The following is a 17,139-nucleotide window of genomic DNA, read 5'->3' on the forward strand; positions in this document are numbered from 1 at the left end:
TTTGGACTTGGAATAGAGAGGCAAGCTAGCATGCAATATATATGTGTATGTTCGTCCACCTAGAACTTTTTAGTTTTTTTTTTCTTTTTTTATATTTGAAAATGGTAGAAATTCTTCTTATCGATTAATTTCCTAACTTGTTCTTGAGTGATGATTACCAAAGAGTAACTAGATAAAAATCTGGTAATGACAAGATTTTATTTAAATCATTTTATTTCTTATGTGTCTTAATGTGGGAATCTAGCAGCTAACCTAATTTTTAACTGTCTTTATATATATGTGAAGTTCTTTTTATAAGAGAGTAAGGAAGAGTGGAGTTTTTGGCCTCGAGATTGACCGTGAAACCTCTAAATATAACAAAAGAGTGATGACCAACAGCTTCTTGACTTATGCATTCAATAATTGCTTGAATTATATAAGCTCTTATCCCCAATTCATCAAATCTGCTATAGCCATGCATATATCTTAGATGAGTAAATTAACTTGAACATGGTTTTAGTAGTAGCAATTCTCGAGAGAATGATAAAACTATTAAAAATTAAATGACATTTTATGCTCAACCTTTTCGTAATCAGAATCCTCCACAGAAATTCATTTACGCTTCAAAACGACAAATAATTGGCATGGTTTCTCGTAGTTAGCTTTCATCCATGCAGAGATGTCTTCACTTTTGAGAATAGTCCTCGAAAAAGCTTCATCTGCGATTTTACTTCCAAAGTGATTGATAAAAACTCCTTCCAAAACAGCCCTTAGGTTTGTCATTAAACTCTTTGCATCAGCCTCATCTACAAGCTTTGATTGGGGATATGTCAACTCTATTCTCTCGATGCTAAAACAGCCATTTTTCTCCACCACTTTAGTCATGTCTTCAGGAGAGGGAAAATACACTGGCACATTGAATGCGTCAACTAGAGATTCATCTAGCATTCCCTGTATATATGTGAGAAAGAAAGAAAACTCAATTCCAAATATACGACTAACACTTATTGAAATAATAAATGATTAGTTAGCTTGCCTAATAACTGTTAGAGCTAGTTAGTACTATTAGAGGTGGTTAGTTGCACATGTCGTGCACGTGAGGATACAGCCTGTATCAGTCTATAAAAGGCTGTCATTATACATTTTGAATATTTCTCTCTTCGTGTGCCCTAATCTACCGCTCCATTGTATGGTTGAACTCATATTGGAATGGATATTACGATTTTGTAAAATTTGTTGGGTTCCGAGGCGCGGGCCTGGGGGTCATTTTTTGGACCAATTTTTGGATTTTGTTAAAGATTGAAACTTTATGATCCAGAATAATTTCTTATATGATTTATTTGTGCTTTGAAGTCAATTTGGTTAGATTTGAGCCGTCCGGAGGTCTTTTCACCTGAGAAGTGCATTTTAGAGTATCGGTTTGTCGTCCTTGAGGTACGTATCTTGCCTAAATATGTGTGGGGACTTCCCCTTTAGGAATTTAGTCTTCTATGCTAAATGTAGTCCATGCATGTGTGACGAGTGTGTGCTCGAACTTATTTATGGACAAATTTGCCTCTAGGGTTCTTAGGTCCTTATGTGGAAAGCATCTCGTTATGATTGAGTTTCCTAATTGCTTAAATTGCCTCTATATGCTCCATATGACGTTGTTAGCTCTCCTTTAATTCTTACGTGTTACATAGACCTTAATTGCCTTAATTGAAGTTATTGCCTTCCTTATTGTTTGATACTTCTTGATTGTGAGTTCCTCTATGACTTCGTGCAAATATGTTACGTGTCCAATTGTTGTGGTTACCGGTGTAATTATCACGTGCTTATTATGTCTTGTTGTTTGTTGATGTTATCGTGCTTCTTGGTTTTTTCGTGACTCTTATTATGTACATATTTCTTTCCTTGACGGGATGTTGTTGTTATGCTATTGTTCCCTTGTCGGGATGTTATTGTTTATGATAGTGTCTCCCTTGCCGGAATGATGTTATATTCTTGTTCCCTTGCCGGGATTTTTTTATGATTGATGATGATTTGTCAATGGGAGCGGGTTGCACGCTTGCAACAAGATATGTGAAATGGGAGCGGGTTGCACACCTGCAACGAGATATCTAAAATGGGATCGGGTTACACGCCTGCAACGAGATATATGAAATGGGAGCAGGTTGCACGCCTGCAATGAGATATATGAAATGGGAGCGAGTTGCACGCCTGCAGCGAGACATGTGAAATGGGATCGGGTTGCATGCCTGCAACAAGATATGAAATGAAAGTGAAATTCTATGTTTGTTTTCCTTATCCTTGTTCTTTAATTGGATTTTAGTGTCGTGCACTTTTGGTTTGCTATGTTTAGTAGCTGTTACCAATTCAAGTGTTCTAACTGCTCAGATTCCTTTACCGCCGTGATCCTTTGTGAAGGAAGCCATCATATTTTTCAATACTTTGCTGTATTTATTTACATATTTTTCACTACTTCAAATTTCAATAATTGTTTCATAATTTTCTTAAACCGTCTGAGGTTGTATTTTTCTTAAAAAGGAATTTCTATTAAGTTTTAAATTATGAACTCCCTTATTAAAGGTAATAATTCTTCCGAGGTTGTATTTTAAATTTGAAAAGGGGTACTTTCTTACTCGAATCATTTCTAAAAACAATTTCATCTTTTCACGCCAATTTTTCCAAATTTATTCAGAAATTGTAATTTAATTTGTATTATGTAAATATGACTTCCTGAACATCTTAAGTACATTTGTAAGGACATTTTGTATTGTATATCATGTGGATTTTATTGTTAAAAGTGAGATGGAAAAAATGTGGGCACAAGGTGCCATATGTGCTGAAAGTTCGAAAGTTGAGATAATGATATGAGAAATCGAGGATTGAAATGATCGGGATGGTATATTAAACATGATGTGATTGATTGAGTTGACATTGTTTTCTTTAATTGAATACATTCTTACTTGTCTCCTTCTCTGTTATGTTAGTGTTGAATTGCTTGGGTTATCTGATTTATTTGGTTTTTGTTCGTTACTATCCCTGTTCTCCCTTTATTGTTTATACTGCTTGTACTTGGATTTTCTCTCCGCAGTTGATATTACTTTGTTATCTTTATCTTGATGTTTTATTATCATATCCTGTTAATTTTATTTGACCAGTAGGTGTCCTGACTATTCCTCGTCACTACCCCACCGAAGTTAGTCTTGATACTTATTGGGCACCGCCGTAGTGTGCTCATACTATACTTCTATACATTTTTGTGTATAGATCCAGGTGGATTAATAGTAGCTGTGCGGGTTGTCGCGGTGGAGACTCAAGGTAAACCTGCTACAGCGTTCGCAGGTCTCGGAGTCACCTTCATTTGTATTTATTTCCATTTGCTCCTTTGTTTCGGGGCAGTGATGTATTATTTTGTGTAACTACTCTTAGGTAGGCTTGTGACTTGTACCACCGATTTTGGGAATTTTGAATTATTCAGAGTTGGTTAATTTAAAGTTGGTAAGCATCAATATTACTTCAGTTTATGTTAGGTTTACCTAGTTTAGAGACTGGGTGCCATCACGACTCCTTCGGAGGGATTTTTGGGTCATGACAAGTTGGTATCCGAGCTCTAGGTTCATGGGTGCTACGAGACACAAATAGGTTTAGTAGAGTCTTGCGGATCGGTACGGAGACGTCTGTACTTATCTTCGAGAAGCTACAGAACTGTTAGGAAATTCTCCTTCTTTCATTCCTTATCGTGCGATATTGATTCAGCTCGAAGTACATAACTTATGTTCGTGATGCTACAAACGGACTACGAAGGATTCACGGATGCTCAAACATTGTCTCAACATGTTGTTTAGACTGAAGACCCAGAGGTATTGAGAGACTATTCAGTTGTTCGTATGGAGGCGCAACAGTTTCCGATATCTGGTTGATGAGTACGAGCTGGGAGGGTTTAATTAGTTGACTAGTCGTCGCAATTTTTGGCAAGGTCACGAGGTGGGTGTTGATTGGGAGTAGTTGGTGGTGTTGGAGTACCTGGTGATTTGTGTTGTGCGAGTTGTGAAGAGTAGTTTTGTGGATTATAAGATATTGTTTCCTATGGCTTTGCGCCAAGTGGAGGAGTCCAATAGTGGCATTCATATTGCAGAGTCAGACTTATATCAGTTTGGGCTGGAGGCATGTACATGTAATATTGGTGGATTCCCGAATTTTGCATTCGACCAAGGATCGAGATTTTTCATGAGATGATATTAGGGGCTTACAATTAATTTACTATTTTTTATAATTTTAAAAGGGAAAAAATGGATATTTAAATAATAGCCCAATTCGTTTCAATTTTAGCCTAAAATCTGGCCTAATTAAACCCAATCCCCAACCCAAATTAAACTGACCCAAGACCCCAAGCCCAATCCTAAAATTACTTGACCCAACCCGAATCAAATCTTGGCCATTGATCAATTTTGATCAACGGTCTAGATCCGCGCTTACCTTTTTTAACCAGACGACCCCCCCAAATACCCCTCTCATTTTCCTCACTCGTCTCTATCTCTCTATCTCTGGTTCTCTCTAGAACCTTCCCCCTCCCCTTCTCTTCGATGAGTTCCTTTCATCTTCTCCGGACACCTCTTGGCCTGAATCCATGGTGGTTTTACCACCCACCAACCCCTTATGGCTCCTCACGCTTGGTTATTGAAGTTTCATGACTTGATCACGAAGAGTTGGGTCCAAAACTCTATTGATTCAAGCTTTACGGCCATCTCCGGCCCTGCTCCGGCAAGCCATGACTGTTTCGAGCCTGGCCTCGACCCTTCCTTCTTAGATCCAAGCCTTTCTCATCGTTTGGGTTCCTCTGAAAACCCTAGCTTTTGAGGTTTTTCTGATCTCTTTAGATCTGTTCCAGATCTATGCTTTCCCTAAGCTTTTAAACGATTTTCTTGATTTTCTTTCAAACAAACTATACTTTCAAAACCATTTCTTTTCCGATCTAGAGTTTTTCTGAGATATTTAGATGTTTCTCTGATTTTCTCTTTCTTTTGTTTGTTTCTTCTACTGTATTTTCCTCTACTGTGTTCTTGTGTGTTTCTTCAACTGTATTTTCCTCTACTGTGTTCTTGTGTGTTTCTTCTATTGTGTTCTTATGTGTTTCTTATTAAGTTTCCTCTACTGTGTTCTAGTTAAGTTTCTTCTAATATGCTTCTTAATATGCTTCTCCGACTGTTCTTATTAATTTTTTCCATTATCTTTCTTATCAGTTCTTCTACTATGTTCCTTTGAGTTCCTCTACTGTGTTTCACATGCTGTTCTTTTACTATGTTGTTCATGAGTTTCTGCTACTAAAAGACATGTTAAGGGTCTCAGTTCCTTTCTGAGACCTCTGAACCTATTTCAAGTAGTATTTTTTACCCTAATCACTTGCACTTTCGTCCCTGCACTCAGTTAATGGCAAGAACCCTAAATTTGGGGGTTCTTCCGAGTTTTGAGACCCTTGGCTATGTGATTTGCTGGCTCTTTATCTCTGGAATTGCCTGATTTCAAAAACCCTAATTTTTGGACCTATTTGAGTTCCTGGAATTGTTTCATCTACTACTTCATTAAGTTTCAAATCATTGTTTCAATTTTGTTTCTTCATATGATTCTGACTTTTGCCAAACTCTATAAGACCTTTCACTTGATCCCTTATCTCATGCCTAATACTTGTGTACTCTTTATATGTGCTGGACTTCCCCCCTCTAAAATGGCTTTCAGATCTTGATTAGTTTCAGACTTCCTTCTGTATAGGTTTGATTGATTTCTTTCCTTATTTGCTGATTTCCCTATGACTCGATTTAAGTTACCTGACTTTCCTAACTTTTCTGACTTGGTTCATTCATGGACCAGTGATTACAAAATTTTTGATCCTAGATTTACTAGCTACTAATTGATTTCTCATACCTTATTTATGCAACCGTGTATTTCAAAGCTCTGCCCCTAAAATAAACTTCTATGTATCTACCCCTAATTGCCTACTTTGCACAAAATGCTTGTTTGATTTCTTTCCTTAAATAACTTTTACCATTTGAATCTGAATTCCTTAATTAAAGGAAGTCTTACGTTAATTAATTCTTAATGAATATTCAGTTCCTTAACTATTTTCTTACCTTATTTCTGCCTGTTTTTTCACGCTATAAATGCACGACTCTTTCATTGACACAAACATACAATCACTCATTCTTAGTCTTTCTGAACTTATACTTAGACGCAATAGTGTTCTCTATTCTTGTCTGCACTGTGGCCTTTTTACAAGACCTACTGCTTTTCTCTATTTGTTTCTTTGAAACTGGTATGTCTTGATTTAAGATTTAGCACCACAACAATGTGTTTATTTACTACTTTTGTATCTATATCTACTTACTGTTTCTGTATAATTCCACACTTAAATTAGCATACTGATTTCCTTATGCATGTTCTATTATGAATCCCCAAAACCCTACCCCCTATGTGTGTGAGCTATGGTTTAAGGCATGACAATATGAAAATTATTGTCCATGAATTAAATTTAATCCCTTGGGATCCTAGCCTTTAATAGTGTATTCTAACAGGCTTATGGGTATGCTAGCATTCTCCATTGATGGGTATGCCCACAGTCTACCTTGCCTCTTTCAATTTCCCTATTCACCATGAACCCCTTATGTGTACTTATCTGTAGTTATTTCCCTCTCCTCTTCCCCTTTTTAGAATTCTGTTTCTGCACTTGGACACTCGCTTAGTCTTTAAGTCCTGCCCCCCCTCTTGTGAGCCTTGCCTTAAGACCCTTGAGCTCCCTCTGAACTTGGACACTTGAGGGCTGGCCCTTCCACACTGCACTTGTCCAAATCTGATAATGTATTTCGGTGTGAGCATTGCCCGGAATCCGCTTTGAGGCTCTTAGGGAACTTTGACACATCCAAATGGGAGAAAGGCTTTGGATCATGATCTCATGGAGTTGGTTTACCTCATATTTCAGACATGAAGTCTGAATCAGGCTCTCCTTAGTTGTACTTTCATTTTTTTTGATGTATTTTACTTTATTCTGTGCTATAATAATTTGTAATAAACTCTTGGGGATGTCTAGTGAAAAAGGGCAGGTAACTATGTATGCAAAGGGTAGATATCATGCCTATAGGTATTTCTGAATTCTGCATTTCTCACATAGATACCATGTCTATAGGTATTTCTAAATTCTGCATTTCTCACATAGTTACCATGTCCATAGGTATTTCTGAATTCTGCATTTCTCACATAGATACCATGTCCATAGGTATTTCTGAATTCTGCATTCTCTCATATAGAAATCATGTCCATAAGTATTTGGAAATCTGATTTCTGCATATGCATATAGAAAATATTCCTATAGGTCCTTCTGAATCTTGTATATCCATTCTTTATGTAGCAATCATGTTCATAGGTCTTAAGCAATCAACTGCAATAAGATATCATGTTCATAGGTCTTAAACAAAATTCGGCATCTAGATATCATGTCTATAAGGCTTATGCATTTTTACCATGTCTATAAAAGGTTTAAAATCAACAACGCATAGAAAGCATGTCTATAGGAACTATTAATCTAATCTGAATCGCGTATAAAGCTAAAACCAGTAATAACGATTTGTCATCATTCGCAGAACTTATAACCTTCGTAAAAAACCTGTCTTTCTTTAATAATCTGACAACCTTTCTTAACCAGTACGTATTCAGTTTACTTCATTTCTTTCTAAAATTCAGTAGATACCATGCCTATAGGATCCTTGTCCAACACTTAGGCAAGCCTTAGGGTAAAAATTATAAATTGAATATGTTTTATTAACTACAACCAGCAGATAGGCCTGATTCGAGCTTCTTATCTAAATTATGTAATAAATAAGTCTGCCTCAACCTTTAATTTCTTAATTAGATCCTAAACAGTATGTGTAAGACGTGCTAACTATGTGCTTCTTTGATTAAATGAGGTATATCTGAGCCTTTTTACTTGTTATGTGCTTTTCTCCAACTTGCTATACATGTTTTTGTATGTCGCCTTAGAATTTTGCCTTTGAAACTACAAATAAGCCTATTATCCCTACCCCTTAGGATTAGTAGTCCTAAATGCCTCCGGGACCGATAGGATTGGGACGGGTAATAGCATGCAATAAGTAAACGAGACCATTCCGCGCTTTAATACCTTAACGGAGTGGGAAAGTGTAGATATGGATATGATGACCATGCGATAACATCTCGTGTAGCCCCTCACTGAGGAGTGATTACCGGATGTTGTGTGAGGTGATCCATATTATTTATAAACCTAGGACCCCCTTTCCTTTGTTTCTTCTCAAATTTCAAACTATTCCTTTAAGAAAAATCAGCTTTCTTTTAGTTCTTTCCAACTTTGTTTATTTGTAACCATTATGTGAAAATCCCCTCTTATTTGAAGTTTTATTTGCCTACGTGTTGTTTGCGCTTAAATTCACAACAATAGTCTGGTCGAGAACCATACTAGTGGATCCTGAGGGGTGCCTAACACCATCCCCTTGGGATAATTTCAAGCCCTTACCCAATCTCTGGTTACTCAAATCAAACCCTTCTTAGTGTCCTAATGCACTTAAATAATTAGGTGGTGACTCTTCAATTCAAACCCAAATTCCCAAAAGGGAATGAGTTGTCCTCCCAAAATATCATAAACCCAATTTCGCGAGAAAAAGGGAGCGCGACAGCATGACGACTCTGCTGGGGATTTCTTTTAGGCATTTACCATTTCAGGCTATTCTTGTGACTTTACGCTTCTTTATATGTCTTTATTTGCTTAATGCCTTTAAGTATTTAATTCTCTCTTCTACTACAAAACTAACTTGTCTTTTTGTTTCTTTCCCTTATTTCTTTTATTGTTTTCCTTTACTGATTTCCTTTATTACTGTTTTAAATTATGAATAATTATTGTAATTATTACTTTTATAATGTGCAAATATGTGACAACTTGTTTTAATTATTGCATAAGCATGTTTTTAACATCATATTCCGCTCGTGCCAAACAAAATACCATAGAAACGCTTATAATGAGTGGTTGCGCTCTTCCAATATTATCACCCCTAAATCCGGCAAAGGCATATTTGTGGTAAAACCAGTCGATCAACGGTGTAGTCGACGGTTCTGCGCCTTTCCCTCTTGAGTTGTCCGCTCAAGCATACCAGTCTAAGACCTCATAGAAACCTTACTCTGTTTAATTGTGCATGCATCATGGTCAAACTTAGCCGAGTCAGTTATGTTGTCCGCATAATGACTCTTTAAGATAGCCTTATCCAAAGTCCACTGGGTTTCCCTAAGACCCAAATGGACACTACCACGTTTTATGCATTTATTTGGGGAACTAAATGCTTTTATGCCAATTATTGATATTAAATAGTCGAGTCTGGTGGGGGTAAGGTCCTAACCCTTTTGTCTTGCATAAATATGAGACACAAAGTTCCCAAATTCGGCATGGTGACCAACATCCACCCAAAACTGCTAAGCTGGTGGGAGGATCTTCATTCTAGTGATCAGACTCTTGTTCGGAAATACCTAGGAAATCTACCTTATCCAACCCAACAACAAGATCATAGAAGCTGCTACTTTGTTCTGGGATGGTGATAGGTCTGTGTTCCGCTTCGGGGACATCGAAATGACACCACTGCTAGAGGAAATAGGAGGAATGGCTGGTATACCATGGGAAACTCCGGGTTTGTTAACGCCGAAAAATCGCAAGTGTAGAGGTTTCCTCAAAATGATGGGTCTAAAGAAGAATCCGGACTTGACATGCTTGAAAGAGTTGTATATTCCATTAGATTATTTGTCTGAGAGTTACGGTCATACCAAATCCTACCGTACTTATCCTGATGAGTTCGCCCTTACATCATTGGGGCATATTCATCGAAGGGTCTTTGTCTTCATGTTCTGCTTCTTGGGGATGATAGTGTTTCCAATGAAGAAAGCAAGTATCCATACCAGGCTAGCTATGGTCACCAAAACTTTAATGAAGGGAATTTGTGGGCAACCATTTAGCATAGTGCCCATGATCATTGCAAAGATATACCGAGCCTTGAAGAAGTGTCAACAAGGAGCCAAACACTTCGAGGGTTGCAATTTGCTACTCCAGCTCTGGCTCATGGAGTATCTCCAAAGTAGTGAATATCGGCAAGAGATTCAGCAAAGGGATTAGGATGATCACATAGCCTTCCATCTCCCAAGATGAATGAACTACATGCACAACATGTTTGCCCAGCCGAAAGACGCCAAGGGGTGGTTAGAGCTGTTTGAAAATCTAACGGAGGACCAAGTACAATGGATGTTCGAGTGGTTCCCTACTCATCGTCCGATCCAGGGATGCACCGTTTCTGATACTGATCAATTTTAGAGGAACCTACCCTTACGTCCCTCTCCGAGTTATGAAACAGGCTGGTAGGAAGCAGGTTATACCAAGGGTCGACAAGATGAGTCACTTTCGGGCTGAATTTCAGGATTATGATAGCCCTTACAAGTGCCAAGTTCAGCATATGTGGCACTGCAAAATCATCATGGGAAGGGATACCATCGAGCTAGACAAATACCATGCTGGTTGTACTCCATACTATTCAGGCTGGCTGGAGGATAATCATAATGGTCTAGGTCAACCTGGGTTTGTTCGAGGTCACAGAATCATCGATGAAAAGGCTGAAGCACAGGTCAAAATACAATCAACTGCGCAAGAGGATTCGGGAATGCGAAAGCGAGCACCGTGAGATACAAGAAGCCCACCAAAAGCTGATTGAAGAGTGGAAAGACATGGTTGTTAGTGCTAACAAGCGACTGGGATACTTGGAGCAGGGTTTAGTAGAGCTGGAAAGGAAGTTGCTTAGAAGAATCGAGGATTGCCAGAATGCTAAAGGAAATAAGGGCGGACACCTGGCCAGAGCCTACCTGTTGCTGGGACTTCGCGAGCTGGTGAAGCTGTTCGATAGAGCCAAAGATGCCGAGTCTGGGGAAGGTCTTTTTGGGACCAAATATATAGGAGTTTTTCCTTTTTGCTTCGAGAAATATAATAAGGCCTATGGCCATTAGTGACTTTTATTTCCGGTTATTTAGTGTCGATTTGGGATTCGCCTACTATTTATCTATAAAATGAGGCATTTAGCATTCTAAGTTCTCCAAATCAATTTGTCGCTAGGCCTACTTCGGGCATAATGAGGTTCCCCAAATTAGGACACGATTTACATTCTTGCACTATGTGTTTAAATATTGCAACATTGTTTCTTATAATCCTCGCTAACTTGTTACCTTTTTGTTTTATTTTTGTTTTATTCCCCTCCCCAAAGGTTAGTTCGTGCGCTCTAGCATCATCATCCTATTCTACAAGATCCAAGGGCCCTTCACCCACTCCTCCTCTTAGTCCTATCAGAAACAAGAACAAAGGGAAGATGGAAGATTCAAACAACATCAGAAATGAAAAGTCAACTGAACAGATAGAGGTCACTCATGGTACTCAGGTCTCCAAAGAAAGTGCGTCCCAACTCGAGCAGAAACTGTTGAAATTCCAGGAAGAACTTGATCAGGTCCGGACTACCAAATTCTCCTTACTACCAATAATAAAAGAGTTTCACATATGCATTCACATTTCTCTCTCATCATAAAAAAGTGAATATTATTATGAAATAGGTCTGGAAAAGTCATGTCATTAAGGGCGTATTTGGTATAACGGAAAATATTTTTCAATTGTCCCATGTTTGGTTGGTTTAAATATTTTGGAAATTATTTTCTTTATTAACTCATTTTCCTCCAAAATGTTTTCCCTATTAAGAGAAGGGAAAATATTTTTCAAAACTCTTTTTTAACCTTCCCCACTATATTCCCCATCCCCATTAACCCCTACCAACACACCTCCACACCCCACCTACCCACCCCACCCCTCCCTTAGCCTCCACCCCCTCGCCACCCTAAATAGACATATTATATTTACTAACTTTCTTTTCATGTTATCGATAGAATTCCCTTTTTTGCATTTCAACAAATGAGTATTTCCCCTTCATGTTATAAAAAAATATTTTTTTTTGCACTTTAACAAAAAAAAGTACTTTATTTTCGTGATGTAAAAAAATATTTTCTTTCATTTTAACATAATGATGTAGTAAAAAGTATTTGCTTTCGTTTCAACAAAATGATGTAGTTTGTTTTCATGATTTAGAAAAAATATTTTCTTTCATTTCAACAAAATGAGTATTTTTCTTTTCATGATAAAAAAAAAGTATTTTATTTCATTTCAACAAAATGAGTACTTTATTTTCATGTTATAGAAAGAGTACTTTCTTTTTCAACCAAAAAAGAGTACTTTTTTTTAGTTATGGTGTACAAATTTCAATGTTGTTTTTACGTAAAAAGTAAAACAACACATTAGTTACTTTGTGTTTGTGTGATTGAAGAATAATTAAATTCTTGAAGGAAATAAAATTCTGAAAACGTTGGGTATTTGGGGGGGGAGGGGGGGGGGAAGGAGGGGGCAGGGAGAGGGAGCGGAGCACAAGAAAAATGGGGACTTGGGTGAAGAGGGAGAGGAAAGTAGAATAAAAAAATTATATTGTACTCTTTAATCAATCGGTAGAAAATATTTTCCGATTTTTTTTTTCAATCACCAATCAAACACTTTTTTTTAGGAATTGCTTATATCCAAAACAACTTTTCACACATATGATTCGATTAAGGTTAGAATAATCAGGAATACTATCTTCTCTTTTTTACCAGAAAAGTAATACGTGATAAAATCAGTAATTTTCCATGAAAATATTTTCTAGGAAAATAAAATATTTCATGAAAATATTTTCTAGGATAATAAAATATTCTCCATGAAAAATATTTTCCTTCATACCAAACACACCCTAAAGAGGAATGACATTAGATAGTTTTCAAATGTAAAAATGTAACAATCCTTTTAATTAATACATAAATAGGAAAGTATGTTGCATAAAATGGAATGACGGGAGTATTAAAATAGACGTTGACGAAACCATTGAACTTAATTACCTCATTAACCAGATCCATAAGACTTGAACCGAAAAATTTGAGGTAACGATAACCTGAAAATGGCGAAACTAGGACCATCATTCCTCCAGGAACAATCTCCTCAGCTCTTGCACTTAAGAATATTTCCATGTCTTTGTCGAACTGCGCAACATAAGCATTAACTACTGCAGTATTTGCGGCATCTACATAGTGAATCAATCCCTTATTCCACGCAGGGGATTTCTCATCTAACAACATTTCTGGCAACTTAGATAACCAATGGATAGCACAAGATGAATGTGCAAAATGGATCGAACCAGAGGGAAATAACCTGCCGTGGAAAGACCCTGGAACTCCTACTGCAAAGTAGGACCTATCGACCGGTAGAGATCGAAATAGGGTATTGAAATCATTGTTGACATGATCATTGAAGAATACTTGGAATTCAGGAATAATATTAGAGGAATCTGCACTGAATTGATAATGGCACTTGTCCTTTACAGCTTCTATAATATGTTGCATAGCTGAGAAAGTGTTTGGTCCAATTGAACATCCCAAGTCTATAATACGGAATGTGTTTATTGAAGCTGATAACAGGCTTTTGATGTCAAGCTTTTCAATAATTGCGTCTCTTACCATCTCCTTTGCACCATCTAACACTTCTCTCTGCAGTTGAAAATTATACATATATAGGCTGACCAATAATTTGCAGCTTTATCATTCATCATTCTTTAATATCTAATCTAGCGTAACTGTCAAAATCGTCTAAAACTCATGTGATCAGTTTGTTTTATGTTTTCCTTGGTAAATAGTAAATAGTCGAATTTCAAGAACCTGATCAAGATCTTAAATTAACCACCAATAGACACCATTGACAACTTTTAATTAGAATAAATTAACTACTCCTATGGCAGGGAGCACAAGCGAGGAGAAGAGGAGAGCGAATAGAGAGAGGCACAAAGTGGCTAGGAAGGAGGCAAAGCTGGCGGTCACGGAGGCTAAGAATACAGCGTTTAGCCGTCTATACGAGGAATTAGGGGAGAAAGGTGGGGACAAAAAATTGTTTCGGCTGCCTTGAACGAGGGAGAGGAAGACCCGGGATCTGGACCAAGTAAGGTGCATCAAAGACGAGGATGATAGAGTATTGATGGGAGAGTCCCAGATTAATCAGAGATGTCAGACGTACTTTTATGGTCTTCTAAATGAGGAGGGGGATCGGGATATAGCGCTAGGGGACTTGGGGCATTCGGAGAGTCTCCGAGATTTTAGGTATTGCAGGCGCATTAAGGTGAAGGAGGTCGTGGGGGCTTTGCGTAAAATGAGTAAGGGTAGAGTGATTGGGCCAGATGAAATTCCGGTTGAGTTTTGAAAGTGTGTGGGTAGAGCAAGATTAGAATGACTGACTGAGTTGTTCAATATAATTTTTAGGACGAAGAGGATGCCGGAGGAATAGAGGTCGAGTACAGTGGTACCGTTGTATAAGAACAAAGGTGATATCCAGTTTTGTAACAATTATAGGGGAATCAAGTTACTTAGCCATACCATGAAAGTGTGGGAGAGGGTGGTGGAGGTGAGGGTGAGGAAGACGACATTTATATCCGATAATCAGTTTGAGTTCATGTCGGGCCGCTCCACTACGGAAGCTATCCACCTTATAAGGAGGTTGGTGGAACAGTACAAGGTTAAGAAGAAGGATCTGCACATGGTGTTTATTGACTTGGAGAAAGCGCATGACAAGGTTCCTAAGGAGGTGCTCTGGAGATGTCTTGAGGCGAAGGGCGTGCCGGTAGCCTACATAAGAGCGATCAAGGACATATATGATGGAGCTAAGACTAAGGTTAGGACTGTGGGAGGCGACTCGAAGCTTTTTCCGGTTGTTATGGGTTTACACCAAGGCTCTACGCTTAGCCCGTTCTTATTTGCCTTGGTGATGGATACTTTGACACACCATATTCAAGGAGAGGTGCCATGGTGTATGTTATTTGCTGATGATATAGTTCTAATTGACAAGACGAGAGCCGGTGTTAACGAGAGATTGGAGGTTTGGAGATAGACTCTCGAGTCTAAGAGTTTCAAGTTGAGCAAGTCTAAGATAGAGTACATGGAGTGCAAGTTTAGCGCTGAGTCAAGGGAAGTAGGCGGGGACATGAGGCTTGGGTCACAGGTCATCCCCAAGAGAGATAGCTTCAAGTACCTTGGGTCGATAATTCAGGGGGATGGAGAGATCGACGAGGACGTCACTCACCGCATAGGGGCGGGCTGGATGAAATGGAGGCTTGCAATCGGAGTCTTGTGTGACAAGAAAGTGCCACCGATACTCAAAGGTAAGTTTTATAGAGCTATGGTTAGACCGGCCATGTTGTATGGGGCAGCGTGTTGGCCTGTTAAGAACTCCCATATCCAGAGGATGAAAGTAACAGAGATGCGGATGCTGAGGTAGATGTGCGGGCACACTAGGATATACAAGATTAGGAATGAAGATACTCGGAAGAAGGTAAGTGTCGCCCCTCTGGATGACAAGATGCTGAAAGAGAGACTCAGATGGTTCGGGCACGTACAGAGGAGAAGCCTTGATGAACCGGTGAGGAGATGTGAGCGGTTGGCCGTGGTAGGTACGAGAAGAGGTAGAGGGAGACCTAAGAAGTGTTGCGGATAGGTGATCAGGCAGGACATGGTACGTCTGCAGATTTTTGAGGACATGACCCTTGATAGGAAGACATGAAGGTCAAACATTAGGGTTGTAGGATAAGGGTAGTTGAGCTTTCCTTACTTCATACCGGGGGTGAGGCGGGGTTGGATTAGGGTTGATCTTAAATGGCTTGCAGTTTATGATGAACCCACACTATTCTTGATGTTTATCTTAGCCCCGGGCCTTAGACTCTGGTTACTGTTATTGGATGTCATTTATCTTTTGGTTCCTATGCTTCTGTTACTATTACGGTTTCTACTGGAGTTACTAATAAATTCTCTTATCTTGTTTTTTTCAATTTCTGTCTTTCTGAGCCGAGGGTCTATCGGAAACAGCCTCTCTGCCCTATCAGGGTGCGTACATATTACCCTCCCCAAACCCCACTATGTGGGATTTTACTGGGTAGTTATTGTTATTGTAACTACTCCTATAGGTTTCAACTCAAAGGTTATTCGAGCCCCAAGTAAATCTCAAATTCAAGCTTATAAATATACAGAAACAACCAAACTTTCCTTTAATAACAGAACAGTAAAATTGCATAGGTAGTTGTCTAACTGTGAAACAGAATACATTCACATCGCATGACAAAAATTTCTTATTAGTGACAAGCTAGTTTAATTTGTTTTAAACACTGGATTCCAGATATTTTGCCTTCAATGTATCTCAGAACATGCAGTTAAGCTAAGATTTGGAATGGTATATGGTGGTGCAAGAAACTTTATACCTGCAATTGGGAGTTTCTGGAGTAGCTGTAGGCACCATCACCAGCACTCATGGGGAAATGTCTTTGCATTTTGTCAAAAGCTTGATACATGATCAGCTTTTCTTTTTCTCTCCCACAGTTGTTGCTCATAGCCTTCTTCCTATATAGTGCCTATAAATGTGGATAGAGTGGGAGGCAATTTTTTTTTTTTTTTTTGGCAAGGCAAAAACTCCAAGATGACTGCTGCCGATAATTATATAATGAGCTAGCTGGACATGTTTTTGTAGGGTCCATCCTATTTGTCCGAGACACGTTGAAGGAAGTATATAGACATGTGCCTATTTAGTCACTCGGCTGCAAATTAATTAACCCTGGGGACCAAGTATATATAGCTTTTGTGGCGGAGAATATTCAAGGTTTTCTCTTTTTCCTTTAATTTTGCAGCTTGGCGGCCACACCTATCCAAGGGGAACTAAGAGAATAGACCCGATGACTCGTCACTATATATGTGCTGATCCCAGTACCTACGTACTGCTCCGTCTCCGTAGCTTTTTTTGGAGCTCTCTTTTGGACGCTTCCTTTAATTTAACTGTGTCATGTCACTATGTTTATTCAAAATATACTAGGAAGACAACAATGAAGAAAACACAAATAATTTACACGTCCAACTTCACGATCGAATGATTTATTTCCTTATTTGTTTACCGTAAAAATGATAACAACAATTAAATTTGATTAAGGGACTCTAAAAATACGTGATCTATTTTTATGCCGGTTGTTAAACAGTTGATGCTATGTGAAA

The 17,139-nt window shown here is 38.5% G+C and overlaps 1 protein-coding gene across 1 annotated transcript; it reads right to left on the minus strand.

Moving 5' to 3' along the window:
• Positions 1 to 387: 387 nt before the first annotated feature.
• Positions 388 to 16,570, minus strand: LOC107832214 (loganic acid O-methyltransferase). The gene is made up of 3 exons (XM_016660028.2): positions 16,359 to 16,570; positions 12,967 to 13,611; positions 388 to 930 (listed from the first exon to the last, which is right to left on the minus strand). The coding sequence occupies exons 1-3, from the start codon at positions 16,485 to 16,487 to the stop codon at positions 592 to 594; spliced, it is 1,113 nt and encodes a 370-aa protein (XP_016515514.2). The 5' UTR covers positions 16,488 to 16,570; the 3' UTR covers positions 388 to 591.
• Between the last annotated feature and the right edge of the window lie 569 nt (positions 16,571 to 17,139).

Source organism: Nicotiana tabacum, chromosome 18 (assembly GCF_000715075.1).
Source record: "Nicotiana tabacum cultivar K326 chromosome 18, ASM71507v2, whole genome shotgun sequence".
In the NCBI taxonomy this organism is placed as follows: Eukaryota; Viridiplantae; Streptophyta; class Magnoliopsida; order Solanales; family Solanaceae; genus Nicotiana; species Nicotiana tabacum.